At 41.5% G+C, this 26896-nt stretch overlaps 1 protein-coding gene across 4 annotated transcripts in view; it reads right to left on the reverse strand.

The window, feature by feature from the left end:
- The window catches only part of helz2a (helicase with zinc finger 2a), a 103231-nt gene that overhangs the window by 46213 nt on the left and 30122 nt on the right, over positions 1–26896 (reverse strand). For 3 of the 4 annotated variants that reach the window (XM_060836331.1, XM_060836333.1, XM_060836334.1), the window contains exons 5-10: positions 26162–26670; positions 23958–24587; positions 19819–20608; positions 14752–14827; positions 7442–10994; positions 2735–2820 (exon numbers count right to left, since the gene is read on the reverse strand). In XM_060836331.1, coding sequence (XP_060692314.1) covers positions 2735–2820; positions 7442–10994; positions 14752–14827; positions 19819–20608; positions 23958–24587; positions 26162–26670 — 5644 coding nt within the window. The remainder of the gene's footprint in view (positions 1–2734; positions 2821–7441; positions 10995–14751; positions 14828–19818; positions 20609–23957; positions 24588–26161; positions 26671–26896) is intronic. The other variant, XM_060836332.1, reaches the window with a different exon arrangement.

The following is a 26896-nucleotide window of genomic DNA, read 5'->3' on the forward strand; positions in this document are numbered from 1 at the left end:
ATTACAAATATTCCTCCACATATTCTCGATGTTTCTCCTCATCACAGAATCACAGAAGCAGGAGTAGGTCCTTTGGCCCCTGCATTACCTAATGCCAAGTTCCTGCTTTTTCTCCATATCCTTGCACATTATTTCTAGCTAAATAATCACCCAATGCCCTCTTGAAGGCCTAGGGAAGACTGAAAGATTTTGGCCAGTGCCCCCGCGGTTTCCACTCTCACTTTCTTCAACATTCTTGGTTACATCTCAGTCCCTGGGCCTTGTCAACTTTAAATGCCAACAGTCTATCCAACACTTTTTACTCATCAATTTACAACTCATCTAATGACAGAGTTTTGTCCTCTGTCGCCATGGCCTGGGTAGCATTTCCACCTTTCATAAAGACAGGTGTGAAGTATTTATTTAACACGGTAGCCATGCCAGCTACCTCCACATGTAAATCCACTTTTAGGTCTCTGATTGGAGATATTCTTCCCCTGACCACTGTTTTACTATTCATATGCATATTGAAGACTTTGGGACACCCATTTTTATGTTGGCTACCGGTCCTTTCTCACATTTTCTCTCTGCCTTCCTTACTTGTTATTTTTTAACATCTCTTCTGATCTTTACGCATATCTTTTGGTTCTCAATTGTATTTTTTCCTGACACCTGTCTTAAAGAAACTTTTTCTTCTTTTGAGTGGGACTAGCATGGCATTGGCATGAAGCAGGAGATTCATTTCAAAAATCTCTTCACAACCATTGAAGAAACAAGCATATCATTCAGTCAGATTTAGAAAGTAAAGTTGATCAGAGGGAGATCAAACATGTAAAGTCAACACCCTGCTCTTGCCTTCTGTAACTTTATCCAGTTCTATATAATACTCACCACATCTTTAGTCTGGGCCCCTTGGTGTTCCTGGGTTCCTGATGCCTACAGTGAAACTAGAAGTAACAGATTCTGCTGGTGCCATCAGCAACAAACAGTTGGAAGCCTCTGATTGGCCAGCAGGACTTTTATCACTGGGACACTTAATAATGGGAAAGGTCCAATAATGTCCAACTCGGTGCCTGAAGGACACTTGATTGCATCAAGCCTCCCCAGTGTAATTAAAGTGGATTTCCTACTAGTTCTCTGACCAGTGAAATCTCACCTAATTCAACACACGCCCTGAAGGTGGGTACTTCAAATATTGCACATCTTTAATGTTGATCTGAAAATGACCCGTCTGTAAATTCAAACAGCACAAAACATTAATTTATGAATTTGTACACTGGCCAAAATCTTTCAGTCTTGACTTAAATCAACCAATATTTGCCAACTGATTGATACACTAATGAATTTAAATCAAATCATTAGTGGAACAGTTTCAGTGTGTTAATGTATTCAGGGACATAATGCAGGGGCTACAATTTTGGTCGGTTCTGGTTCCTGCACTAATTTTTCCCCATTTCTTTGTTCATCCACTCTAAATATGACCCATTCCAGCTGAAGGGGTGTGATGGTGAGAGGAAGTCTCAAACCACAAATTCCTTAATTCCATTAACCAACAACCAATTCACCAGGTTGAATCAGACAAAGTGATACTCAGACTGGAAATTGTGGGACACAGCTAGGAGGCCAGATCTGGATCCTAGCATAGACCTGAAGCAAAAACCTCTAATGGCTCCTCATTATCCGCCCCTTGCTAAAGTATTCTTCTGTGCTGGTGCCTCCCCAGTAACTGCCCAATGCTGTATTCTCCAAAGGCCTCCCAAAATTCTGATCAGTGCTCATGGTGCGCCAGTGTAACTTTCCTGCAATCCCAGATACTTTGGTAGGCTTTCAAGTAGGAGTTCACAACACTTATAGCTTTTGGTGCCACAGTGACTAAATGAATCAGAATGTGGTATGAGAAAATCACAAAAGAATTAAAAATATAACATAAGTAATGAAAGTGTAGTATATGCAAAACACCACAGCTCCAACAGACTCCAAGACCATGAGAATACATAAGTATAGCATTCCACCAAATGTTTATAAATGATCCAAAATGTTGCGTTGCTCTAAATAGATGAAGACTATTCAATATAACAGCTGCAAAACCTTAGTGGAGTTCTAACAGTATAACAGGAGACCAGCAAAAATGACCAAGAAATAAGAAAGACTTGCTTCCTGGGATGCAGATCCTCCAGGGCCAGGTCTGAACAGAAGGTCCCTACGTCAGTGTACAATTGTAGCCTGGTATACTCAGTGAGATGAAACGGCTTGGCCTTCAAGTGGGTGGAAGTAAATTCCACTGACCCTCCAAGTAAGTGCCCAGGATACCAAAGAAAGATACAATTTTTTTTTTCTCTAATACACCTCAAGCACCAGGAGGAGAAAAAGTGTCCTCTCACTGACATTGTAACCTTAGCATGGTCAATATTACCATGATCTCAGCTAACCACAAGGATATTATCCAATGTATATCTGACATGAACAGTTTTTCATTGACCATATAATCTCAAGTTACACTGAAGGATAAGAGTAAAAAGACAGTTCAGCATTCAATGACTCTCACAAGAAAAATGCAGCATTTTTCTAGTCTTGCATATTTGTGATGTATTATCATATACTGTTTACAAATGAATGGTTAATTGATTGCAGAAATGTCAGAACAGCTGTGAACAAGTTAATAGAAACACCTCTTCAAATTTCTTATATTACCAATGAACATAATCAAAGCTTATATTTGGAATAAATGGATAATGAAATTTGATGTTTCTCTTACTTGTGGGAGGTATGTGTTGACCCAATGCTATATTCTGTGCAAGCTGTGAAGAATTCGGAAGATTCTGAATAGCACGCTCTTTCCGTCTGAAAATTTCAAACAGAAGTTATAAGGATTGTGAGTCTAGCAATCACAACAAGTCTGGAGTACAGAATGAGTCGAGAGTGTGGTGATGGAAAAGCGCAGCAGGTCAGGCAACATCAAGGAGCAGGAGAATCGATGTTTTGGGCATAAGCTCTTCATCAGAATGAGATTTGTGGGCTGGGGGCTGAGAAATAAATAGGAGGGGAGGGGCCTGTAAGGTAACTGAGAATGCGATAGGTAGATGAAGGTGGGGGAGAAGGTGATAGGCTGGAGTGGAGGGTGGAGCGGATAGAAGGGAAAGGTCAAGACGGTGGTGCCAAGTTGGAGTTTGGGACTGGGATAATGTGGCGGGGGGGAGGGAATATTGAAACTGGTGAAATCCACATTGGTCCCATTGGTTCCAGGGTCCCAAGGTGGAATATGAGGTATTCCCCCAGGCATCAGGTGGTAAGGGTTTGCAAATGGAGGAGGCCCAGTACCTGTATGTCCATGACAGAGTGGGAGGGGGAGTTGAAGTGTTCAGCCACGGGGCAATGGGATTGGTTGGTGCAGCTGTCCCAGAGATGTTCTCTGAAATGATCTGCAAGTAGGCGTCCTGTCTCCCCGATGTAGAGGAGCTCACATCAGGTGCCACAGGATACAGTAGATGACACTGGTGGAAGTACAGGTAGATTTTTGTCAGATGTGGAAGGATCCTTGGAGGCTTTGGATGTAGGTGAGAGGGGAAGTGTCGGCGCACATTTTGCACTTTCTGCAGTGGCAGGGGAAGGTGCCGGGAGTGGAGTCTGGGCTGGTGGGGGGTGTAGGTCTGAGAAGGGAGTTGCGGAGGGAATGGGTCTCTCTGGAATGCTGATGGGGGTGGGGAGGGGAATTTATCTTCTGGTGGGGTCTGTTTGTAGATGGCAGAAATGGTGGAGGATGATGCAATGTTTATGGAGGTCGGTGGGGTGGAAGGTGAGGACTGGGGGGGTCTTTCCTTTTGTGTTGGGATGAGTGGGGTTCAAGGGCGGAGGTGTGGGAAGTGGAGGAGATGTGTTGGAGGGCCTCTTGGGAGGAGAAATTGCGCTCTTTGAAGAAGGAGGTCATCTGGGATGTTCTATGGTGGAATTGGTTATCCTGGGAATAGATGTGGCAGAGGCAGAGGAATTGAGAATAAGAGCTGGCGTTTTTACAGGAGGTAGGGTGGGTGGAGGTGTAGTCCATGTAGCTGTGGGAGTCAGTGGGCTTGTAGTAGATGTCTGTGGTTAGTCGGTTGCCGGAAATTGAGATGGAGAGATTCAGGAAGGGAGGGAGGTGTCCAGGGTGAACCTGCACCCACAGTAGCCAACGCCCCCCCACATCCAACCAAGGCCCCAAGGATCTTCTACATGCGACAGCATTTACCTGCACCTCCAAAAATGTCATCTACTGTATCCATTGCACCCGATGTGGTCTCCTCTATATCAGGAAGATAGGATGCCAACCTACAGATTGTTTCAGAGAATATCTCTGGGACACCTGCATCAACCAACCCCACCACCCCATGGCTGAACACTTCAACTCCCCCTCCACCTCTGCCATAAACATGCAGATCCTGGGCCTCTTCCATCACCAAACCCTTACCACCTGACGTCTGGAGGAAGAACATCTCATATTCCGCCCTGAGACCCAGCAACCACATTGGATCAATGTGGCTTTCACGAGTTTCCTCATTTCCCCTCCCCCTAAATTATCTTTGTTTGAAGCCTCCAACTCAGCACCACCCTCTTGACCTGTCCATCACCTTTCCCATCTATCCTCTCCACCCTCCTCGCTGACCAATCACCTTCTCCCCCACCTTCATCTACATTTTGCATTCTCAGCTACCTTACCCCCAGCCCCACTCCCCTCCCATTTATCTTTCAACCCCCTGGCCCACAAGCCTCATTCCTGAAGAAGAGCTTATGCCCAAAACATCGATTCTCCTGCTCCTCGGATGCTGCCTTTTTTTTCCAGAACACACTCTCAACTCTGATGTCCAGGATCTGCAGTCTTCACTTTCTCCTCCCTAAAGAAGATAACGAGGTAACCTTGGCATTGTCTGTTTACAGATGCAAGCTAACCTCTGGTGTATTTCTGCGCTTCCTGTTTTTATTTCAAAGCAAGCTTTCAGTTTCCTAACTGTAACAGTCTTTCTTGAAACTTCACCTCACCTTTCCATCCACAAGATGCTCTTTAAACCATTCTGACCAAACCTTTAATCAACTGTCATCACACTCATGTGGCCGATTGTGAATACTGTTAAAACACTCTCCTGTGAAACACTTCCAGATGTTTTCTAATATTTAGGGCACGGCATAAACACAAGTCCATGATCGTTTTGAGGGCTTTTCCAGCAGGAGTATGAATCAGTAGTTCAGGATAATATGCCAAAAATTGTGCAATATAAAGCTATACCCTTTCCTGGGTGGAACATGATACTATGGAAAATATGGAAGGTTTGTATAAAATCTAGCATCAGACATTCTTTTTATGGATCTACAAACCCTAGGTTTAATGGTATAATTTTAAAAATTCCACTGGAATCCCAAAAAGATTGTAAAAAGTAACCTGCAGTCAATCTTGAAAGGAACTAATAAAGAGACGGAAGTTGGAAGTGTTACATGAGCAAGAGCCCTCTGACTACTGTCACATGATCATTATGTGTCTATTTTTGGAATAATTCATCAATGTGAATTTGATAAATCAATTTCTCTTTCTGCATTGTTTGTCCAGGTGTACCTGACCTCCTCTGCTTTGCTCTCCTCCTCATTCTCAGTCGCTTGTTGCTCATAATCAAGCAATTCCTTTGTAATCCCTTGATCCTTTGAGTTAATTGACAGCAAACAACACTCAGAACTAATTCTGCTAACTCACTGTATCTACTTTTTCCAAAAGTCCTGAGCAGTTCAAACATCAAATACTATAAGTGCCCACGAAAGCAGTTAGAGCTAAGAAGCTGAAAGCTCACAGTGAAATGAAAACTGGAAGTGCGGAAATACTTCAGAGGTTAGTGTGCTTTATTGTAATTGTGCTGGGTTCGGAGTTGATGACGGTGTCTCATGAGGTACAATTGTAAACCATAACCAAGTTCACTCAAGTAAATCACCTCCATCTCTGAAAACTTAAGATAGAAAAAAAAACAGGGCTACAATACAAACATTGTAAGTGTCTGGAAATATTTACAGGTCAGATTTTCACACAGCAAATGTACAGCTTTCATCCAGTATTAAGTTACAAGGTGATTCTGTGATATGTTGGATTTTCTCAATATGACGTGGGGAAAACCAACTGGTCCTATGTGTGGAAATCCACCCTAGTCCCATCTCCAGCTACTTATGGCAGGCAGAGAAAAAAGGGTAGGTTAGAATGCTGCACACATGCAGTATTCCCAATCTTGCTGGCATGATTGTGGATGTGGACATGTTAAACCTTTCACAATTTTGATGGAGTCAGGTGGTTGATGAAGTTGATGTGGTCCGTGTCAGCACTGAGGTGTAAAGTACCTGGAACACTCTGGTTTTGGAACCTGGAACCTTTTGATTGATTAATTCAAATGCCAATATATAATTCTGCAAGATAAGCTAAACACATTTTAATGCAAGGTCTGATGCTAAGATGTTACTCTAAATAGAAAAGTGACCATTAAATTGTCAAGCATTTCTAAAGTGGAAAAGGGGTCAAATATATTAGAATACTTCCTTAAAGCAGAGCATGCGGTGGCTCTGTGGTTTGAATTGCTGCCTCACAGCACCAGAGATGTGAGTTCAATTGCAGCCTCAGACAACTGTCTATGTAGAGTTTGCACATTCTCCCCATTTCCTCCAGATGCTCTGTTTTCCACCACAGTCCAAAGATGTGCAGGTTAGGTGGATTGCCCCTTACTGTCCAGGGATTAGGTTAGATTCTCTTCAGAATGGAAACAAGTCCTTCAGCCCAACAAGTCCATACCGATCCTCCGAAAAATAACCCACCCAGACCCATTCCCCCACCTTACATTTACCCCTGACTAATGCACCTAACACTATGGGCAATTTAGCATGGCCAATTCACCTGACCTGCGCATCTTTGGATATCCTTGCTAGGTGGATTAGCCATGGGAACTGTAGGGATAGGATGGGGGAATCAGGTCGCTCTTCAGAGGGTTGGTGTGGATTTGTTGGGTGGAATGGCTGCTTCCATACTGCCTGGATTCTATACATTATCTAATAAATAAAATGTTCTCTGCATTGAACTGTCATATATATATATTTGACTGGCAATTGTTCCGTGTGATTTAATCTTTTTTATTGATTGGCAACTTGAAGATATCTGTTACTTGCTTTATGCTTGAACAGATGGCCAACGGTTTTTATATATTTTGCTCTGAATGCATTGTTGACACAGTCCTGCAATATAACCTGATTATGTATGCCTGACTAAATTCCAAACACAACCAATGGATTTAGCTCAGTAGAGAATGTATATACAAACTTTACTCTGTATTGCAAACCAGTTGTCCAGCCAATTGAGCGAGCTGACATCTACCACCACCCCCTCCCCCACACCAAATGTTCTAGTCCTATAAACTTTCACAACACTGGACAAAAAAAATCATTAATCATGGTTGACAGCTATAGTACTTACAGATCAGGAAGTAGTTTGGGAATAATTTCCACCACAAACTTTGTCTCCTTCTGGAATATTTCATTTGGAATCATATCCATGGTGGTTTTGTACACAGAAAAGATTGTCTTATTGTAGGTCTCTCTGTCAGATTTGGGACCATCATTTTGAAACTCTTCAGTCACAGCATGTGCTACCCAAATGTAATTGTCAGGGTCAATGTTCAACTCGGAGGAGTTTTCTGATATGTGAAGGGCTTTAAAATTTAGATGAAGAGCCTCATCATTTCCGGTCAGATTCCTTTCTAGTTTCTTTTTCAAGCCTTTACACCGGATACACAGATAGCAATTAGTCAGGGCACTTCCAACGTGCCAGTTTTTACAAAATTCTTTAGGAATACAGAATGTGCCCTGAAGCTTCCCAGCATGTGTATTCTCCCTCTTCCAAGTTATTTTAACATCATAGATGACTATAACTTCATTCTCGCAAACAGAACTTGATGCAGATTCCATTGCGCACAATGGTCCCCAGATTCTTTGGTATTCCTTTGCATTATTATAGGTCTTCTGAGGCGACTTGGAAGCATATTCTGAGAAGCATATAATGGGATTTTCTGCATGTTCAATGCAAATCTCAAAGGCTGGAGTTATACTCAACAATTGCACAGCTGGTACCAAAAAACCATTCTTTATATCTGTGCTCAGTTGCAACTGCAATGCATCACCATTTTTTACCTCCAGGGAAATGTGTACATAATGTGAAACCGAAGAAATTTGACACTTGCTTACATCTATCTTGCCAAAGTGTCCCTGCTTGCCATTAGATTTGACACCTTCACTGTTCTCCAGGAGAAGGGCAGCCACTTCAGAAAATCTTTCCAACCTGACTGCTTGCACAACTTGCTGCCAAGTGTTAGCATTAATAGTGCAGACATGTGGGTTGCAAAATGGTGCAGGCGGAAGAATAGAATTTCTTGTTGTTTCTAAGCAGTAGATTCGTTTCCTCCATGTTAACTTCATTGATTTTGTGCTCTCATTATAGGCAGGTTGATCCACCAGTTGCAGAGTTCTGTAATTTATTTCAAGGAGCTCTGATAGGGCATTATACTTCAAAGGGAATATGACCTTGAAACATCTGGCTAATGATTCAACTTCAACAGCGAATACCAGCTTTTGTACCACTTGACTTCTAAGCTGTGTTGCAAAGTGGAGGCATTGAGCCTTTTTTTCATAATTTGAAGCTGTTCTATTCTTTCTGTTGAAATCCATACATAGGTTGTCAATTTCCTGTTTGCTGTATGGAAGATCTGCTTCCCTGCATAGGACCATGGTAAGGAGACGTTGGATAATAATGTCCAGATATCGGCGAATGGGTGAAGTGGCCCAGGTATAGGATTCAAGTTGCAGAGAGTAATGTCCTTGCCTTGACAGAGCTGTTGAGCTGGAACGGACAAAGAAGGATTTGTGCATAAGTTTTCTCAGTTCCATTGTTACCGGTGCAAGATTTGGGTGGATATCGTCTGTTGCAATGAAATCTGCCAACCTGTGAATGTCATTATCCTTAGCTGCTTTTATCAGGCTACTCCACAAAGAGGACAGGATCTGGAATTTCTCACAAGGTGGAGATTGAACATTTGGTGTGATGTCCAAGTGATGGGAGAGATGAATAGAAAGGGAAATCAGGTTTCTGTGCTTATTTTCAAGCTTGGCCAGCTGCTGAGATGCTGGAGAACCCTGGCATCTCAACGGTGTCACACTCACTGTTTTTGTTTTGTTGGTCAAGAATTCAGCAACAAAGCTATTCATCATTATCATTAATTCTTCAATCATCTGCTGGGATTTTCTATTTCCTAGGTGTCTCTCTTCATCTGCCTGATCATAATAGCAATCGTTCTCAAGTCGACATTTTCTGTGAACTCTGGAGAAGTGAAAAGCTGTTGCAACTGAATCTTCCAAAGTGTCAAATCTCAATTCACTTCCACTAAAGCAGTTGAGGATATCCTCTGCTTCATCATAGGAAAGTTTCCTATCTGATTGAATGACAGAAAGTGAAAAGTTTGCTTTAACAACTTTGTCTGTACTCTTTTGCACAACAACAAACAGAGAGATGACCTTGCGTGGTTTTTCTGGTAGCAGGCTGCAGACCTCTTCACTGAGCTTTGGTGGGAGCATATGAATTGGATCTCTGCCCGGCGGATAATGAGTAACTCCACGCTTGAGCGCCTCACGGTCTAAGCAACTACCTCTTGGCACAAAGCTTGCTACATCTGCAATGTGAATCCCAATTTCATAATTGTCACCTAACTCTCTCACACTAATTGCATCATCAAGATCCGTGGAACTCATATGATCCACAGTGAACGTTAAATACTTCCGGCAGTCCTTTCGATTTCCCTCCAAAATATTCTTAGTCTGGCTATATTTTGCTATCTCTTTCAGAATTTCTTTTGGATAGCTGTCATGAATTTGATATTCCAAGTTCAGTATTTCCATTCCCGTTTCCATTGTTACCGCTGCAGGAAGCATTTTAGTTACAATTCCCAGTGGCAAGTAAAAGCACCTTCGCCAGCATAGCAGTTCAACTACAAAGAAATTATTCCTCCTTATTTCTTCAGTAAGACATATAATTTGCGTTGTCACAAATTTGTCTTTTTTGCGTTTGCGAATAGGGATTTTGTTACGAGACTTCTTATCCACTGGTGGTGTGTAGAGTTTTGTAACACATTTATTGATAGGGATCATTACATGCGAATCATATTCATCAACTGTGCAGATGAAGATTCTTGGTAAATCGCCTGCTTTCAATACTCCAACCACTTTTCCGCTTAGATTAGTGTTATCAACTTGGCCTGAATCATGGTCCAGAATTTCAACTAAAACTTGATCACCAGGAAATGAATGTCCACAGTTAAGTCGACCTTTTATCTTAATGTGTATAGACTGGGGATCATCAAGGGTGACAGCATAGCCTTTGTAAAATTTTTCCATGATTATCTCACATCGCTTATACTTTGAAGGCTGAGTTAATAGCAGTGTATGCAGCACATGTAAAGGATAATCTGTGTACTGCGCATTTTTCCTCTTCTGTAAGGACTGAGTGGCTCCCGCTGGAATTTGATTATTGATGTTCTCCTCTGGTTCTATTTCATCTGCCACAACAATATCCATCAATCCTTCTTCTGTCACTGTTAAAGTCACATTCTTGCTCTCATCTAAAAGTTCTTGCAGTATTGGATCTGAGCAACAAGAATCATTGTCATTTTCATCTTCTGCCTTACAAGCCCAGTTCTCAGTGTCAATAACGGCCTGTTTAATCTGCTCCATTGTGAGGTCCTCTGGGTAAATGCCTTGATTGTCAATACACTCCTGAATATAATTTTTCCAAATTTTGCTGCAGTTTCCAACAGAGCAAAGAGCCACAGCGTCACCCACAACAATCACAAGAGACTGGGCTCGTGTCATCGCCGTGTTCAAAACCCTAGACTGATTGAAAAACTCCAAATTAGCACTCTTTGAAGAAGTGCTGCTTTCACAAGTGTGTACTGTAGAGATGATCATCACTCTGAACTGTTTTCCTAGTTAAAAGAAAGAACAAAGAAAAATTAGCCCATGTGAAGCTACAATTGTTGCAAATATGTATCAAGTATTGCTCTTATTTATTCACAGGATGAGGGCATTTCTGGCTCAGCCAGCATTTCTTGGCAAAGTATTCAAATGCTTCTCTCTTTAGGTTGGGCGTTGACATAATCTATTATTAAGATGTGTCGTAGAATTCAGGTACAAAGTTAAAAATCACACAATATTTGTGACAATCACATGATGAAGGAGCAGCGCTCCGAAAGCTAGTGCTTCCAAATAAACCTGTTAGACTATAACCTGGTGTTGTGTTATTTTTAACTTTATACACCCCAGTCCAACACCAGCTCGTCCAAATAAAGAAATAAAGATGTCAGAAATTCCTACAAATGTCTCGATTAAAAATCAGGATGCACAAGCCTTCTTGAAAACGGTGAAGTGTAGGTCTCTCCAACTCTCCAGTAGGTAGCTGAGCTCCTCCCAGTACAATCCCTCACACCCCTCTTCTATTGCCTCTGTGAGATTCCATGAATTCTCTTGGGAGAAAAATAATTCTGTTTCTTTTTACTTTCTCTGTATGACTCTTTTATATATTCCCCTTAGTTCCATCTGTATTTTACAACCTTTTACTTTGCTTCACATAAATGAATAATCTGATTATTTTTATTATTCACCTAAGTGTTATGAACCAGACCAAAACCCCTCAAAATATTAAGAAGCTTGCCGAGATCCTAACTTCCTCTTATTTTAAAGGCAAGTGCCAGGCATTGCATTCTGATGCAAATCAATTGGCCAAACTATCAGGCTTGAAGCAAAACACACTTTGTTCAAACACTATAATTAAAGTGCAACAAAAGAAATAAGAAATCAGAATCATTTAACTCTACCGGAAACTAAACAGAATTATTGATCAACCACTAAACAGTAACTTTGCCAATATAATAACATCCCATAAACACACCCTTGGCAGAGGCAAATTCAGTAAAATAGATAGTCTCACATTCAATTCTAGCAGCAGGAAGAGAATCCCAGCTTTTAACTGTAACAGAGAAAGGAAACATAGCTTCCACATTCAGCTTGGCAACTGTTACTGAAAAACTAAAACTCCTGGCTCTGTAAGAGTTTGACCCCATTCATTCAGGCTGCTTCTATCATTCCAACTTTAATAAAAAAACCCTAAGGCCTTACAAACTGTTTACTTTATTAGCTCTGAGTAAATTGCTCAGCATCTTCCTCTCAATCTTTCTTCACAGTAAAAATTAGGACAAAATATACTTCTTAAAGCCATATCAACAAACTTGGAACATGGGCATCGCTGGTTGGCCTACATTTATTCCAATTCTTAATTGCCCTTGAGAAGATGGTGGAAATCTACCTTCTTGAACCACTGCAGTTCATATGCCTTTATGGAGGGAATTCCAGCAACAGTGAAAGAAAGGCTATACGTTTCCAAGTCAGGATAAGTGGCTTGAAGGGAAACTTGCAGTTGGTGATGTTCCTATCTATCTGCTGCTCTGATCCTTCTAAATGGAAATGGTCATGGGTTTGGAAGATGGTGTCTAAGAATCTTTCGTGAATTTCTGCAATGCATCTTATAAATAGTGCCCAAAGTTACTACTGAGCATCAGTGGAGGAGGGAGTGGATGCTTGTGGATATGGTGCCAATCGAGTGGGCTGTTTTATCCTGAATGGTGTCAAGCTTCTCGAGAGTTAGTGAAGCTGCGCCAATTCTGGCAAGTGTATTCCATCATACTGTGCACTTGTGCCTTGTAGATGGTGGACAGGCTTTGGGAGTAAGGAGTTGAGTTATACTCCACAGTATTCCTAGTCTCTGACCTGCTCTTGTAGCCTCTATGTTTATGTGGCAGTTCCAATTGAGTTTCTGATCAATGGGAACCCTCAGGATGTTGATGCTGGAGGATTCAGTGATGGTAACACCATTGAATGTCAAAGGGTAATGGTAAGATTTTTGGTGATGGTCATATCCTGGCATTTGTGTGGCACAAACATTGCTTGCCACCTGACAGCCCAAGCCTGGATATTGTCCAGATCTTGTTGCAATTGAACATGGACTGCTTCATTGTCTGAGGATGCGCAAATGGAGGGAAGGACATGATGAAGCAGCTGAAAATGGTTGGGCTTTGGACACTATCCTGAGGAACTTCTGAAGCAATGTGCTGAAGCTGAAATGACTCACCTCCTACAATTACAATCACTCTGTCTTTGTGCACAGGACATACTTAGGCAGCAATGTCCTGGAGCTGAGATGACTGAGCTCCTACAATCACAAATGTCCTGCCTTTTGTGTATGGGGCGTACTTAGGTAATTTTTCACATTGTCAGTCAGTATACTGGAAGAGCTTGGAAAAGGGAGCTGCAAGTCCTAGAGCAGAAGCTTTCAGTACTATTGCTGAAATGTTGTCAGGGCCCACAGCCTTTATGGTATTCAGTGCCTCCAACATTTCTTGTTATCATGTGGCGTGAATCACATTGGCTGAAGATTGGTACCCTGCATTTACTTCCTTGATTAGATGGCAGTTCTGTAATGATGCTTTAATCTAATTCATTGAAAACCCTTGCTGTCAATTGCCCATTGTCAATTCCCTCAGGTACCTTAGATTTCTAATGCAGAATGCCTCAAAGAAACAGCTGAGAGGCGGAAAAGCTGCAGATGCTGGAAACTAAGGTAGACAATCAGGAGGCTTGAAGAACGCAGCAAGTCAGGTAGTATCAGGAAGTGGAGAAGTCAACATTTTGGATGTAAACCTTCTTCAGGACTCAAGAAGGGTTACACCCAAAACATTTGGGTGGCACGGTGGCTCAGTGGTTAGCACTGCTGCCTCACAGCACCTGGGTGCCAGGTTCGATTCTAGCCTCAGGTCACTGCCTGTGTGGAGTTTGCACATTCTCCACGTCTCTATGTGAGTTTCCTCCAGGTGCTCTGGTTTCCTCCCACAGTTACAAAGATGTGCAGGTTAGGTGAATTGGCCATGGTAAATTACCCATAGTGTTAGGTGCATCATTCAGAGGGAAATGGGTCTGGGTGGGTTGCTCTTTGGAGGGTCGGTGTGGACTGGTCGGGAATCTAATCGTTAACTTCTCCACCTCATAGAAATAAGTGCAAGACAGCTGGAGATCTCTGCTGACAAGCACACAGAAAAAGTCTTTCAGCAACTTGTAAATAAGGGAAACAGTGAAGGTCGTTCTTTTATGGCTGAGATCAAAATCTGAGCCATTGCATTTGCTGCTGTGGATTCATTGTATATGTCGGCCAAGGTCCTACTGAAAAATGGCTTCCTGCCATTTTGAAGGGAAGTATCCATAAGGTTCTGTCGCAGATTTTTACAGCTGACATTCTCTCCCAATTAATAAATGTTGGAAAGTTATTTTTTCAAACTTTGAACTCTCATTGGGATAGAATTTAACATGCACACTTTTAAACATCCAGTGACTGAGAACATTGCATCATATTTTGTTTTACCTTGAATACCTTTCAAGTATCTTCAAAAGCAATTGCTTAAATATGAACTTTTTTACTTAAATACACAGACCTCAACTGAAAATGAATTTAAAAAGGGATAACATGCTGTCTATGCGTTTTCACAAATTTTTATAACCTTTTAGAACCAAACCAGGGTTATTTTGAACTCATTATAAATGGGAGTGGTTTCTCAACAGGAGACAGAAAACGCAATATCAACTTGAAAGCCATGTTAAAAACTTTCTAATAGTTCAACCAGTGATAAATTTACCTACCTTGAATATTGAAAACATTCTCGACAGTTACTGTAGAATATCCACATTGCCTGAGTCTGTGCCTCAAGCACTGAATCTAAATTAAACAAAAATGATTACTAGATGTGCAATTATTTTTTTTTGTTTCTTGACTGAAATAAAGTAAGTCTTTCTAAGTAAACTGAAAATTTGTCACCTTCCTCATTAACATTGGACCCTCTACTTTTTGCAATTTACATAAATGATTTGGATGCGATCATAAGAGGTACAGTTAGTAAGTTTGCAGATGACACCAAAATTGGAGGTGTAGTGGACAGTGAAGAGGGTTACCTCAGATTACAACAGGATCTGGACCAGATGGGCCAATGGGCTGAGAAGTGGCAGATGGAGTTTAATTCAGATAAATGTGAGGTGGGGCTGCATTTTGGGAAAGCAAATCTTAGCAGGACTTATATGCTTAATGGGAAGGTTTGAGGGAGTGTTGCTGAACAAAGAGACCTTGGAGTGTAGGTTCATAGCTCCTTGAAAGTGGAGTCGCAGGTAGATAGGATAGTGAAGAAGGCATTTGGTATGCTTTCCTTTACTGATAAGAGTATTGAGTATAGGAGTTGGGAGGTCATGTTGCGGCTGTACAGGACATTGGTTAGGCCACTGTTGGAATATTGTGTGCAATTCTGGTCTCCTTCCTATCAGGAAGATGTTGTGAAACTTGAAAGGGTTCAGAAAAGATTTACAAGGATGTTGCCAGGGTTGGAGGATCTGAGATACAGGGAGAGGCTGAACAGGCTGGGGCTGTTTTCCCTGGAGCGTTGGAGGCTGAGGGGTGACCTTATAGAGGTTTACAAAATTTTGAGGGGCATGGATAGGATAAATAGACAAAGTCTTTTCCCTGGGGTCAGGGAGTCCAGAACCCGAGGGCATAGGTTTAGGGTGAGAGGGGAAAGATACAAAAGAGACCTAAGGGGCAACTTTTTCACGCATAGGGTAGTACGTGTATGGAATGAGCTGCCAGAGGATGTGGTGGAGGCTGGTACAATTGCAACATTTAAGAGGCATTTGGATGGGTATATGATTAGGAAGGGTTTGGAGGGATATGGGCTGGGCGCTGGCAGATGGAACTAGATTGGGTTGGGACATCTAGTCAGCATGGACAGGTTGGACCATGGACGACATGTTCACGCTGTACATCTCTATGACTCTATAACATTCACGATTCCTAATTTCAGGCATGTAATATAGACACAACATGAATGATTTTCAATGTTAATTTTCAAACACGGGCAATCTCGCAAAAAAATGATGAGCAGTAACTTATCACATAATGTATGACTGATTTTTGATTTTTAAAGATTGTTTCTTGGCAAAAACAGATCAAGTTACTGACAAGTAATGAGGGGTCCTCTGTCCTAATTTATCTCTTTTTAGAAAAGGCTATAGTTTGTGTTAAGTAATCAGCATTTTCTCGAATTATCTCAGTACTTTACCTTAAGACAAGTTGCATTTGAGTAATCTTTCTGATATCAGTTGTAAATTTATCTTCCATGAATTTAAATGTGGTCTTAACATACAATGTAATACAATATTTGTTTATTCATTTGTCTGGCTGACTTAGATTAACAAGTTTGATCATTTGAGTTTCTACTCCTAAATATTTTACTTTCTGAGGAATAGCAATTGGGCAAAAAAAAGTATTTTGAAAAATGTACCTCAAGATACATATTTGATGTAGAATGTGGCGACATCTTGAAAAATGTCCATATTACAGAGGAGGAAGTGCTGGATGTCTTAAAATGCATAAAGGTGGATAAATACCCAGGGCCTGATCATATGTACCCTAGAACTCTGTAGGAAACTATGCAAATGATTGCTGGGTCTCTTGCTGAGATATTTGTATCATCGATAGTCACAGGTGAGGTTCCAGAAGACTGAAGGTTGGCAAACATCGTGCCACTATTTAAGAATGGTGGTAAGGAAAAAACATAGGACTATAGACCAGTGAGCCTGACATCGGTGGTGGGCAAGTTGTTGGAGGGAATCCTGAGGGACAGGATTTATTTGGAAGGGCAATGACAGATTAAAGATAATCATCATGGCTTTGTACATGAGAAATTATCTCACTAACTTGATTATGTTTTTTGAAGAAGTAATGAAGAGAATTGACGAGGGAACTGTGGTGGACATGGTCTATGATGGACTTCAATAACCTTGGATGACAAGGTTCCTTATGGGAGACTGGTTAGCAAGGTTAAATCACATGGAATACAGGGATAACTAGCTACTTGGAAACAGAACTGGCCTGAAGGTAGAAGACAGAGGATGGTGATAGAGGGTTGCCTTTCAACTGGAGGCCTGTGACTAGTGGTGTGCTACAAGAATTGGTGCTGGGTCCACTGTTTTTCATCATTTATATAAATAATTTGGATGTGAACATAGGAAGTGTAGTTACTAAGTTTTCAGATGACACCAAAATTGGAGTTGTAGTGGACAGCGAAGATAGTTACCTCAGAGTGCAACAGGATCTTGATCAGATGGGCCAATGGGCCGAGGAGTGGCAGATGGAGTTTAATTTAGATAAATGTGAGGTGCTGCATTTTGGAAAGGCAAATCAGGGCAGGACTTATACTTATGGTAAGGTCCTTGGGATTGTTGCTGAATAATAAGACCTTGGAGTGCAGGTTCATAATTCTGTGAAAGTCAAGTCGCAGGTAGCTAGGATAGTGAAGAAGGCATTTGGTATGCCAACATTTCTTGGTCAGACAATTGAATAGAGGAGTTGAAAGGTCATACTGGGGCTGTATAGGATATTGGTCAGGCCACTGTGTGCAGTTTTGCTCTCTCTCCTAAAGGAAGAATGTTGTGAAACTTGAAAGGGTTCAGAAAAGATTTACAAGGATGTTGCCAGGGTTGGAGGATTTGATCTCTAGAGAGAGATTAAAATTGGTTGGGGCTGTTTTCCCTGGAGCATCAGTGACTGAGGGGTGACCATGTAGAGGTTTATAAAATCATGAGGTTCAGTGTAAATAGAAAAGGATAGGGGAGTTCAGAACTAGAGGAAATAGGTTTAGGATGAGAGGGGAAAGATGTAAAAGCGACCCAAGGGGCAAATTATTCACATAGAGGGTGGTGCATGTATGGAATGAGCTGCCAGAGGAAGTGGTGGAGGTTGGTACAATTACAACATTTAAAAGGCATCTGGATGGGTACATCAATAGGAAGGTTTTAGAGGGATATGGGCCAAGTGCTGGCAAATGGGACTAGATTAACCTAGGATATCTGGTCAGCATGGATGAGTTGGATCGAAGGGCCTGTTTCCATGTTGCACATCTCTTTGACTCTGTAATGTTTAATCTCTCAATTAATTGTAACTCTGTGGTGCTCCTTATTATCCCATGGCCTGTGTAATCATTCACTTCAATTGCATGGGAGATTCCACACATGTACAATTCAATTGAAAACAAAAGCAGAGGTAGATGGATTTGTGTTTCAGATTCACATTGCATTCCTTTACTCGCAAAAAAAGGGATCAATTGCAAAGAGAGTAGGCAGTTCTGCATCCAGATCCCACTCATCATTTTTAAAGCTTTCTAGGGTCTCCCCAATTCTGTGAATTCCAGCCTGTGTGGATTTTCTCTTCCCAGTTGGAGAGTTTTCAAATTCCAGTTCGCTATAATTCAGTAGCTATGGAAGCAGCAAAATAATGGTCAGGGGGTGCTAATCTCACCGCAGCCAACTAACAATCCCTTTGAATATCAAGCACCAAAAGACAAGAGTTAGCTTTCCCTCAAATACATTCATTACTTTCATGGATAGAAAATAAAAACAAAATCACTACTTAATGATTTAATAATGAACAACTGAATAATAACTGTGTTAAAAGACTTGTTCATATGGCAGGAGAATCTTATGTCGCTCACAGTGGTTACAAATAAGAGAGAAGTTTCACAATTGTAAAACAAAACTAGAAGTGAACTTAAACTCTCACTTTCAGGAAACAACGGACAAAACAAGTTGATTGCTGAGATTTTAATAAAATAAACAGGCAAAGTTGGAAGAGTTTGACTGAACTTAGCATAGTTAGACTTAGAGCCTGAAATTGTTGTAATAGAGAGCAAGAAAGAAATGAACACAACTGATAAAAGATCTTGCTGTAGGCTGCACTTCTAGCCTGTACAATGGAGCATCTCTAAGTTATGTTGTCAGCAAAACTATGACATATTGAATACTTGCATATTTATCAAATATCTAAATTAAAAACAGAAAAAAAAAGCCCATTTCTCTAGAGCTTCTAAGGGCCGCAGGTCTTGCAAGACAACTATAATATAATCCGAGAGAGTTATGCTTGTGTGTTGGATCGCTTTTTGAAATTATTATTGCCATTGAGACTGAAGGGCACAGTGAATTCACACACTGATTTTACATTGTTGTGTCTCAGGTCTGGATTCAGCTCAGCTGGGTTGGAATCTCTATTCTGCTAATTCAAAGTGAGTGGATTCCCCTTTCAGGCAAAAAAGTAGGACCATGTGGCACTAATTTGCAAAAGATTTGAAAACAGGCCAGGGACACCTTTGCAAGAAGGCTCACAAAAAGATAGAAGATGAAATCTTCTCAGATTATAAGGTTCAGAAATACTTGGGGTAAATAATAATTGTTTCAGTCTGTCTCTGACATTTGCTCTACTTGGTTCAAGAGTATTTAACATTGCTGAACTAAAAATGAAGACAAGGTCAACTCCAGTGTCTCTCTTTCCATGATGTGTTCACAAATCCAGCAAACATAATGCTTGGTGGAGAAAGATTTTCACTGCTACTAATTAAGTGCACTTGCTTGAAATCATTCTGCAGAGTCTTGTACAATATTTCCATGGCCAGAGACATTGGTCTGGATTTTGTGCTGTACTCCTTTCTAACAGTTACATACAAGGAAATTGGTCCTGTTCAAAATTATTGTTATACAAAGATATAATTGTTGTCATTGTTTATTCCTAGCTGTTTAAGGAGCTATAATTGATTCCTAAATCCATTCTTTCAAAGCAAATTTAGTCATTTCAAATTGTTAAATGGTTTCAGTATATATTTTAAAATGCATTACCTGAAATCCTTCAGAAGACACTACGCACACTGAGCTTGGATTCAGTTGTCCCCACTCCACGGGCCAGCTATTCAGAACTGACTCTACTTTTTCAACAACTTGAAGAACTTCAGCCTCATTATACCAGGATAACTTGGAAGAGTTGAAACTGCTGATACCATGAACATAGCAAAACATCAAAGGGTAGAACTGAGGATGAGGCTGAATGTTTCCACTTGCTTGAATGACATCAGTCTTTAGCATATAAAAGTGCATTGACACAAAGTGAATGATCTCCTTCACTGATCTATAATTTTCCCTGAAGATTATGCGACTTTTGGTTGCTTTGTCATGTTTTTCCTTCTGATAAAACTGGAACAGACGATTGAGCAAGGTGTAGTCTGCCATCTCATTATTTTCGATGGAGAAAAGTTTGGGTGACATTTGCATGTGATCTCCTGCAAGAACGATTCGTGTTTTATTGCTAGCTAGGGCAAGTGGAATCAGTGCATCACATTCCAACATCTGAGCTGCTTCATCAATCAGGATGTGTGTGAAAAAGCCAAGGGGCAATTTGAGTTCAGAAAACAATTTTGCCTCCATGCAAGTGGTGATGACTATACGGTATGATTCTAAAGTACTTCTGTCAGGCAAAACAAATGAACTGTTTGAAAGTAAGCAATATTGTTTTGTGATGGGATCAGTGTGAATGGGGTTTTGCTTCACATATTTCATTCGCAGTGGTCTTCCATGAAGATTCCCAGTATTCACATCGAAATGAAAATAATCCTTGACATACAAGTCTGCTGCACTGAAATGACAGGGCAAACAATAATAAGCTCATTAATTAAATAGAAGCAATTTATTTAGGATTTTAAATGCTTTTAAATTTACACATTTATTTGCTGATGGGACATATTAATGTTAACACAGTGACAGATATTATGCTGTTTTGCGTTGGTACAAGCATCTAAAGGACAATTGAAGCAATCGAGTTTTAAAGTCGAGAATTAAACATATCATTCTATTTAATCATTAGTTGTGCACAGAAGTTGAACATTACTGGAGATTATTTAACAGATTATCAATTTCAGCCTTATATAATCTCTATGTTCAACATTAAATATATAATTTTACAATAACTACAAGTTCTCAACTGTTTGTAATGTGAGATTGAATGACTTGTCTGGCAACTGAATGTACAAGTAAGTGCTTTAACTCCACATGAGTTCTCATTTTTACTATTAGGAACAGGGACTCAATAATATATCAAGTAATGACAGTGTGAAATTGAAATATCGGGCTGGAATTTGTAGAGTCTATTGAAATGGGCAAGATGGCATGCAGGGACTGAGAATTGCAGAGGAGACAGTGCCAGGAAAACTCCATAATTAATGAAGTCATGAAGGGAAGGATAACAAAATGGGTATCTTGCCCATTCATGGCAGGAAGGTAATTGATATGATGATTTGCACATCTGCATTTAATATTACTGCAATTTAACATGATATAATTCTGCCTCCTCATTTCAGTGAAATATAACATGGCTCCTGTGCTTTCCAGTGAAATCTGGCAACGTATGCATGGCTTTCTGAACTCATTATATGAGTCCTTTGGACTTCCAGGTAACTCAGCCACAGGGCACTACAATGATCTAACTGATATTTTCTCCATGTAACAACTTCCTTAGCGGATACTCTGAGGGGTCTAGCCTTAGCTAGAAAATTCAGAAGTATTTGGTCCAAAATGTAAAGAGGCTCTGCACAACTAAAGTGTATTACAGATTGGAGTCACAAAAAAGGGAAACATTTTGGAGACTGCCTTCAAGAAAGCGAAAGGCAGCAACAAAATGGGGATCACCCACCCTATTCTTCTTAATTGTCATGCTGGAGGAGATGTTCAAACCTGCTGAATATTATGCCACACACAATCAGGAAAAGGAGTCAGTACAAAAGCAAGTGGACGGGGTGCAGCCTTCACTGAATTCACTGAGATGATATATTGGTTGAATTGTGATTCTCAGAACTCAGTTGACATAACAATGCCACTAAATAATCTTGCTTAACTGTAGAGCAATATACTGCTAAGTCACTGAAGCATAATTTTTGTGCTTGAGCAACAGAAATTCTGATGTTAGAAATCTAAACTGCCCAGCTTCTTTAAAAAGCCTGCAAGACAATGTCCAACTTAACATAGGGCTGGCTGCCTGTAAGTATGGTACCAGCTCCTGCACAGTAAATGATTCAACAGTAAGCATTAATTGACCAATCTCTTCCAAATGAAGCTCTATTAAATATCTCAGACCTGCACCAGATTCCCAATAACCTCTCTGCCCACTAGCATGATGATAGACCTAAAATGGACTCCTTCAGTTTACATCGATACATCGATGACTGTATCGGCGCTGCCTCGTGCTCCCACGAGGAGGTTGAACAGTTCATCAACTTTACTAACACCTTCCATCCCGACCTCAAATTCACCTGGACTGTCTCAGACTCCTCCCTCCCCTTCCTAGACCTTTCCATTTCTATCTAAGGTGACCGACCCAACACAGACATCTACTATAAACCGACTGACTCCCACAGCTATCTGGACTACACCTCCTCCCACCCTGCCCCCTGTAAAAACTCCATCCCATATTCCCAATTCCTTCGTCTCCGCCGCATCTGCTCCCAGGAGGACCAGTTCCAACACCGCACAGCCCAGATGGCCTCCTTCTTCAAGGACCGCAGATTCCCCCCAAACATGATCGACGATGCCCTCCACCGCATCTCCTCCACTTCCCGCTCCTCCGCCCTTGAGCCCCGCTCCTCCAACCGCCACCAAGACAGAACCCCACTGGTTCTCACCTACCACCCCACCAACCTCCGTATACAATGTATCATCCGCCGTCATTTCCGCCACCTCCAAACGGACCCCATCACCAGGGATATATTTCCCTCCCCTCCCCTATCAGCGTTCTGCAAAGACCACTCCCTTCGTGACTCCCTCGTCAGGTCCACACCCCCCACCAACCCAACCTCCACTCCCGGCACCTTCCCCTGCAACCGCAGGAAATGTAAAACTTGCGCCCACACCTCCACACTCACTTCCCTCCAAGGCCCCAAGGGATCCTTCCATATCCGCCACAAGTTCACCTGTACCTCCACACACATCATCTATTGCATCCGCTGCACCCGATGTGGCCTCCTCTACAATGGGGAGACGGGCCGCCTACTTGCGGAACGCTTCAGAGAACACCTCAGGGACGCCCGGACCAACCAACCCAACCACCCCGTGGCTCAACACTTTAACTCTCCCTCCCACTCCACCGAGAACATGCAGGTCCTTGGACTCCTCCACCGGCAAAACACGACGGTTGGAGGAAGAGCGCCTCATCTTCCGCCTGGGAACCCTCCAACCACAAGGGATGAACTCAGATTTCTCCAGTTTCCTCATTTCCCCTCCCCCCACCTTGTCTCGGTCGGTTCCCTCAACTCAGCACCGCCCTCCTAACCTGCAATCTTCTTCCTAACCTCTCCGCCCCCACCCCACTCCGGCCTATCACCCTCACCTTGACCTCCTTCCACCTATCACATTTCCATCGCCCCTCCCCCAAGTCCCTCCTCCCTACCTTTTATCTTAGCCTGCCTGGCACCCTCTCCTCATTCCTGATGAAGGGCTTATGCCCGAAACGTCGAATTTCCTATTCCTTGGATGCTGCCTGACCTGCTGTGCTTTAACCAGCAACACATTTTCAACTCCTTCAGTTTACTGATCTTCTTTCCAACAGTTACAATCCATTTTCAAAAATATTCTGTATTGCTAACCCATTTAGCTGGCTAGCTGGTTTGCAAAGCCAACAGTGCGGATTCAATACCCACATTGGCTAAGGTCACCGTGAAGCTCCTGTCTTCTCAACCTCACCCCTCACCTAAGGCATGGTGACCCTCAGGCTAAACACACCACCAGTCATCTCTCTCTCTAAGGTCAGAGTGGGACTTTGGTGACATTGCCTTTTATTTTTACAGAATGAAATGTCACTTACTGAAACTTTGAAACCACCAAGAATGATGAGTTTGACGTTAATTCAGAAATGTTATTTGCTGTTGTTAAATGTTTCCTGAATGAAGGAATTCCCATATTGCCCAATTGTAAGCAGAGAATAACATGCTACTCACCTGTTAGTGTCAGTACATAACAATAATCTAGTATTTGGTTTCTTCAATATTTCCAAAGCAGCTGTTGCCAAGGTAAAGGTCTTTCCAGTTCCAAATGGCCCATAAATTAGAAGAGGGGGGGCTGATTTTTTCTCAGTTGTTTTTCCAGCTATGAAGGCAACAGCAGCACGTTGCTTCTGGTTTCCAGTCAGAATACTATCAGTAAACTGAGGAATGGAACAGTTGACAATATCTGGAAAAATAATTTGCTCATTTGGAAGTTTATCCACAGCTTGGTGCCTGAAGCAAAAAGGAAGCCGGTCTAATTGGAACTGAACCTCTACGTTGTGATGGCTTCCTTTGTAGAATGCAAGCTCAGTGTGGCAACGCAGAGACAGCTTCAGAGCAAGGCGCTTCTCAGTGGTCGCTTCACGAATGATGGCAGCCTCATAAACAACATTGTGCGATGATGGACTTGGTGCTAACAGTACGGTATTAACTGCTCTCTTGAACAGGAAGCCTTCATTTGAATCAGTCAAAGCAGAAGGGGGTGGGAAAACGGCAAATAATTCTCCATTTTGTGCAATCATTAACCCTTCAAATACATCTTCCAACATGTCAGTGATAAAAATGGTCGTCATTAGACTCAGCCTAACAGGGAGACATTTGAGAATCATGTTTAACATGGTTAACATAGTAGACTTTACAGTTCGCTGATTTTTTTTTAGAACTATAAGTACTTATGCAATTTAGCACAAATGTACAGAGCGGAACTTGATTTATTCCAGACAAACGCAAACTGGATGTAGAAAACAATAATGGCCCTCAGGAATTTTTTAAACTGAACTGATGACCTGCAGGTAACTGCCTAGAATCTGCAGGCAGCTGGCCAGAGAAGAGGATATCAACTTTTGGCACTTAGTTGTCAGAAGTGGCTACAGATAGGTCCTGGGAGAAGCAATGAATGGTAATGGAAGGAGTTAGAGATCAGTAGAGGGAAGGGGTAGTAACTGGTAGTAGGGGGAGGGTGTACTGATCAGTAAAGGCATGATTGGTGCAATTCTGGCTCAACTGGAAGTTACTGCACTGGCTTAGTTTTGGGGTGATGTCAGGAACCTACTTCCCATTGCCTTCTACCCTAGCCTCACTGAATTTGTTTTGTAAAATGATGTGTTGATTTCTAAAGGATCCAGGCTGCTTCCTTGAATTTCTTTTGGGATTCAATAATATCCCACCAAAGCTTAATTTGACTTGTCTTGCTGCACTGAGTCCTGAATCACACCAGCAGAGTGATCTCCTAGTTCAGGGAATGTCTGTCCCTTGCCTGATTTCCTACAGAGATTTCCCTTTTTGAGGGCAGGCAAAATTCTGCCCTTTACATGCTAGATCAGAAAATTCTGAAACCATTAGAATAATGGAACCATTAGTTCATTAGTTTTTGGGCCACTTCCATAGTCAGCTGTCAGGCAAAAGGGGACATCAGTGAAATTCCTCAGAAACTTCAAAACCCACAGTTTCTCATGTCTGGCAAGGTTAGCACTCCATTGTTCTCAAAAATTGCTCATGTTGTGCCCTACTGAAGACAGGCACACAGAATTTCAGTAGACTACCTATGATCTAAGGAATCAGGATTTTATAAAACAAAGAACTGCAGATGCTGAAAATCAGAAACAAAAATCTGAAGAAGAGCCACTGAACCCGAAATGTCAACTCCACTCTCTCTCCACAGAAGCTGCAGAACTGCTGAGCTTCTCCAGCACTTTGCATTTTTGAGTCAGGGTTCCATTTCCTCAAATAATGAGACAGCTTTCGGAACAGGAAACAGAAACATACTGATCAGATCAGCTCCATCTTAACAAATGCAAAGTAAAGATGTTTGCTGACAGAGTAAATAGAATGAAGGGAGAGTATTTAACAATATAGGGGAGATGTAACAAATACCTATACCAATTGGAACAAACCTTAAGGTGCGTTGGCCAATAATATATGTAAATCTGATGGTCAGAGATGGACTAAATGGAAAAAATGGAAACATTGGAGCTGCAGTTGCATAAATTCAATTGATCTAACAGGTCTTGCAAAGGCTAATAAAACGGATGCCATCACCATCATAGAGAACACCAGGAGTTTACTGTTTTTCCATTTAGATCCAAATTGGCTTATTCTCTCCCTACTGAGTTTTGTTGTAGATACTGTCTGATCAGCTTTCTCATCAGATACTTTACCGTGAAACTACATCTTCTTCAGCTTGTTCCTCTCGATACAGGAAATTGTGCATTCTCTCTCTGTAATTCACACGTGTTATCGGAATGTTTGCCATGTCTTTCACTTTATATTCCAATGATAAAGCAGGTGACTTGTACTCCTGCAACACCAGAAGTTCATTCTCAGTTTTCTCCATGCAAGGTACAATCCTCCGATTGCCACTGTGCCACCTCTCCAGATTGACAAATTGGGCATCGGTGTTTGGGTTTTCTGGTGGTTGGAAAGCATTTGTTTTACTGACATAAATCTTCCTGACAAGAAGAGGTCGGCTTCCAAAATCAAAAACAACCCACTGGTCATAAGTTCCTAAGGTCCCAGCTTCAAATAAGACACCAACATGATAGGTAGTTTCTGATATTCGGAATTTGATGCCTTCAGAAATAACACACTTCTTTGGTATATCTTTTCCTTCCAACCAGAACACTGCACCCGGTTCTCTCTTCAGCAGTGCAACAAACAACAATGGTTTCTGCACACAACAACAAAAAAAATTAGCAATATTTTTTGTCCAATTCAGACATGACAGTATCAACATTTTTTTCCAAAGTATAAGGACAAACCAGAGAACAAGGATCAAAATAAGGATAGTCTATCAGACACCATTTCAGATCATTCAGACAAGGGTACAGTTCAACAAAAATTATTGGCCTCATTCAGAGAGCTCATAGATCGGATCAGATTTTGAAATGTAGTAC

Source organism: Hemiscyllium ocellatum, chromosome 15 (genome assembly GCF_020745735.1).
Source record: "Hemiscyllium ocellatum isolate sHemOce1 chromosome 15, sHemOce1.pat.X.cur, whole genome shotgun sequence".
NCBI lineage: Eukaryota > Metazoa > Chordata > Chondrichthyes > Orectolobiformes > Hemiscylliidae > Hemiscyllium > Hemiscyllium ocellatum.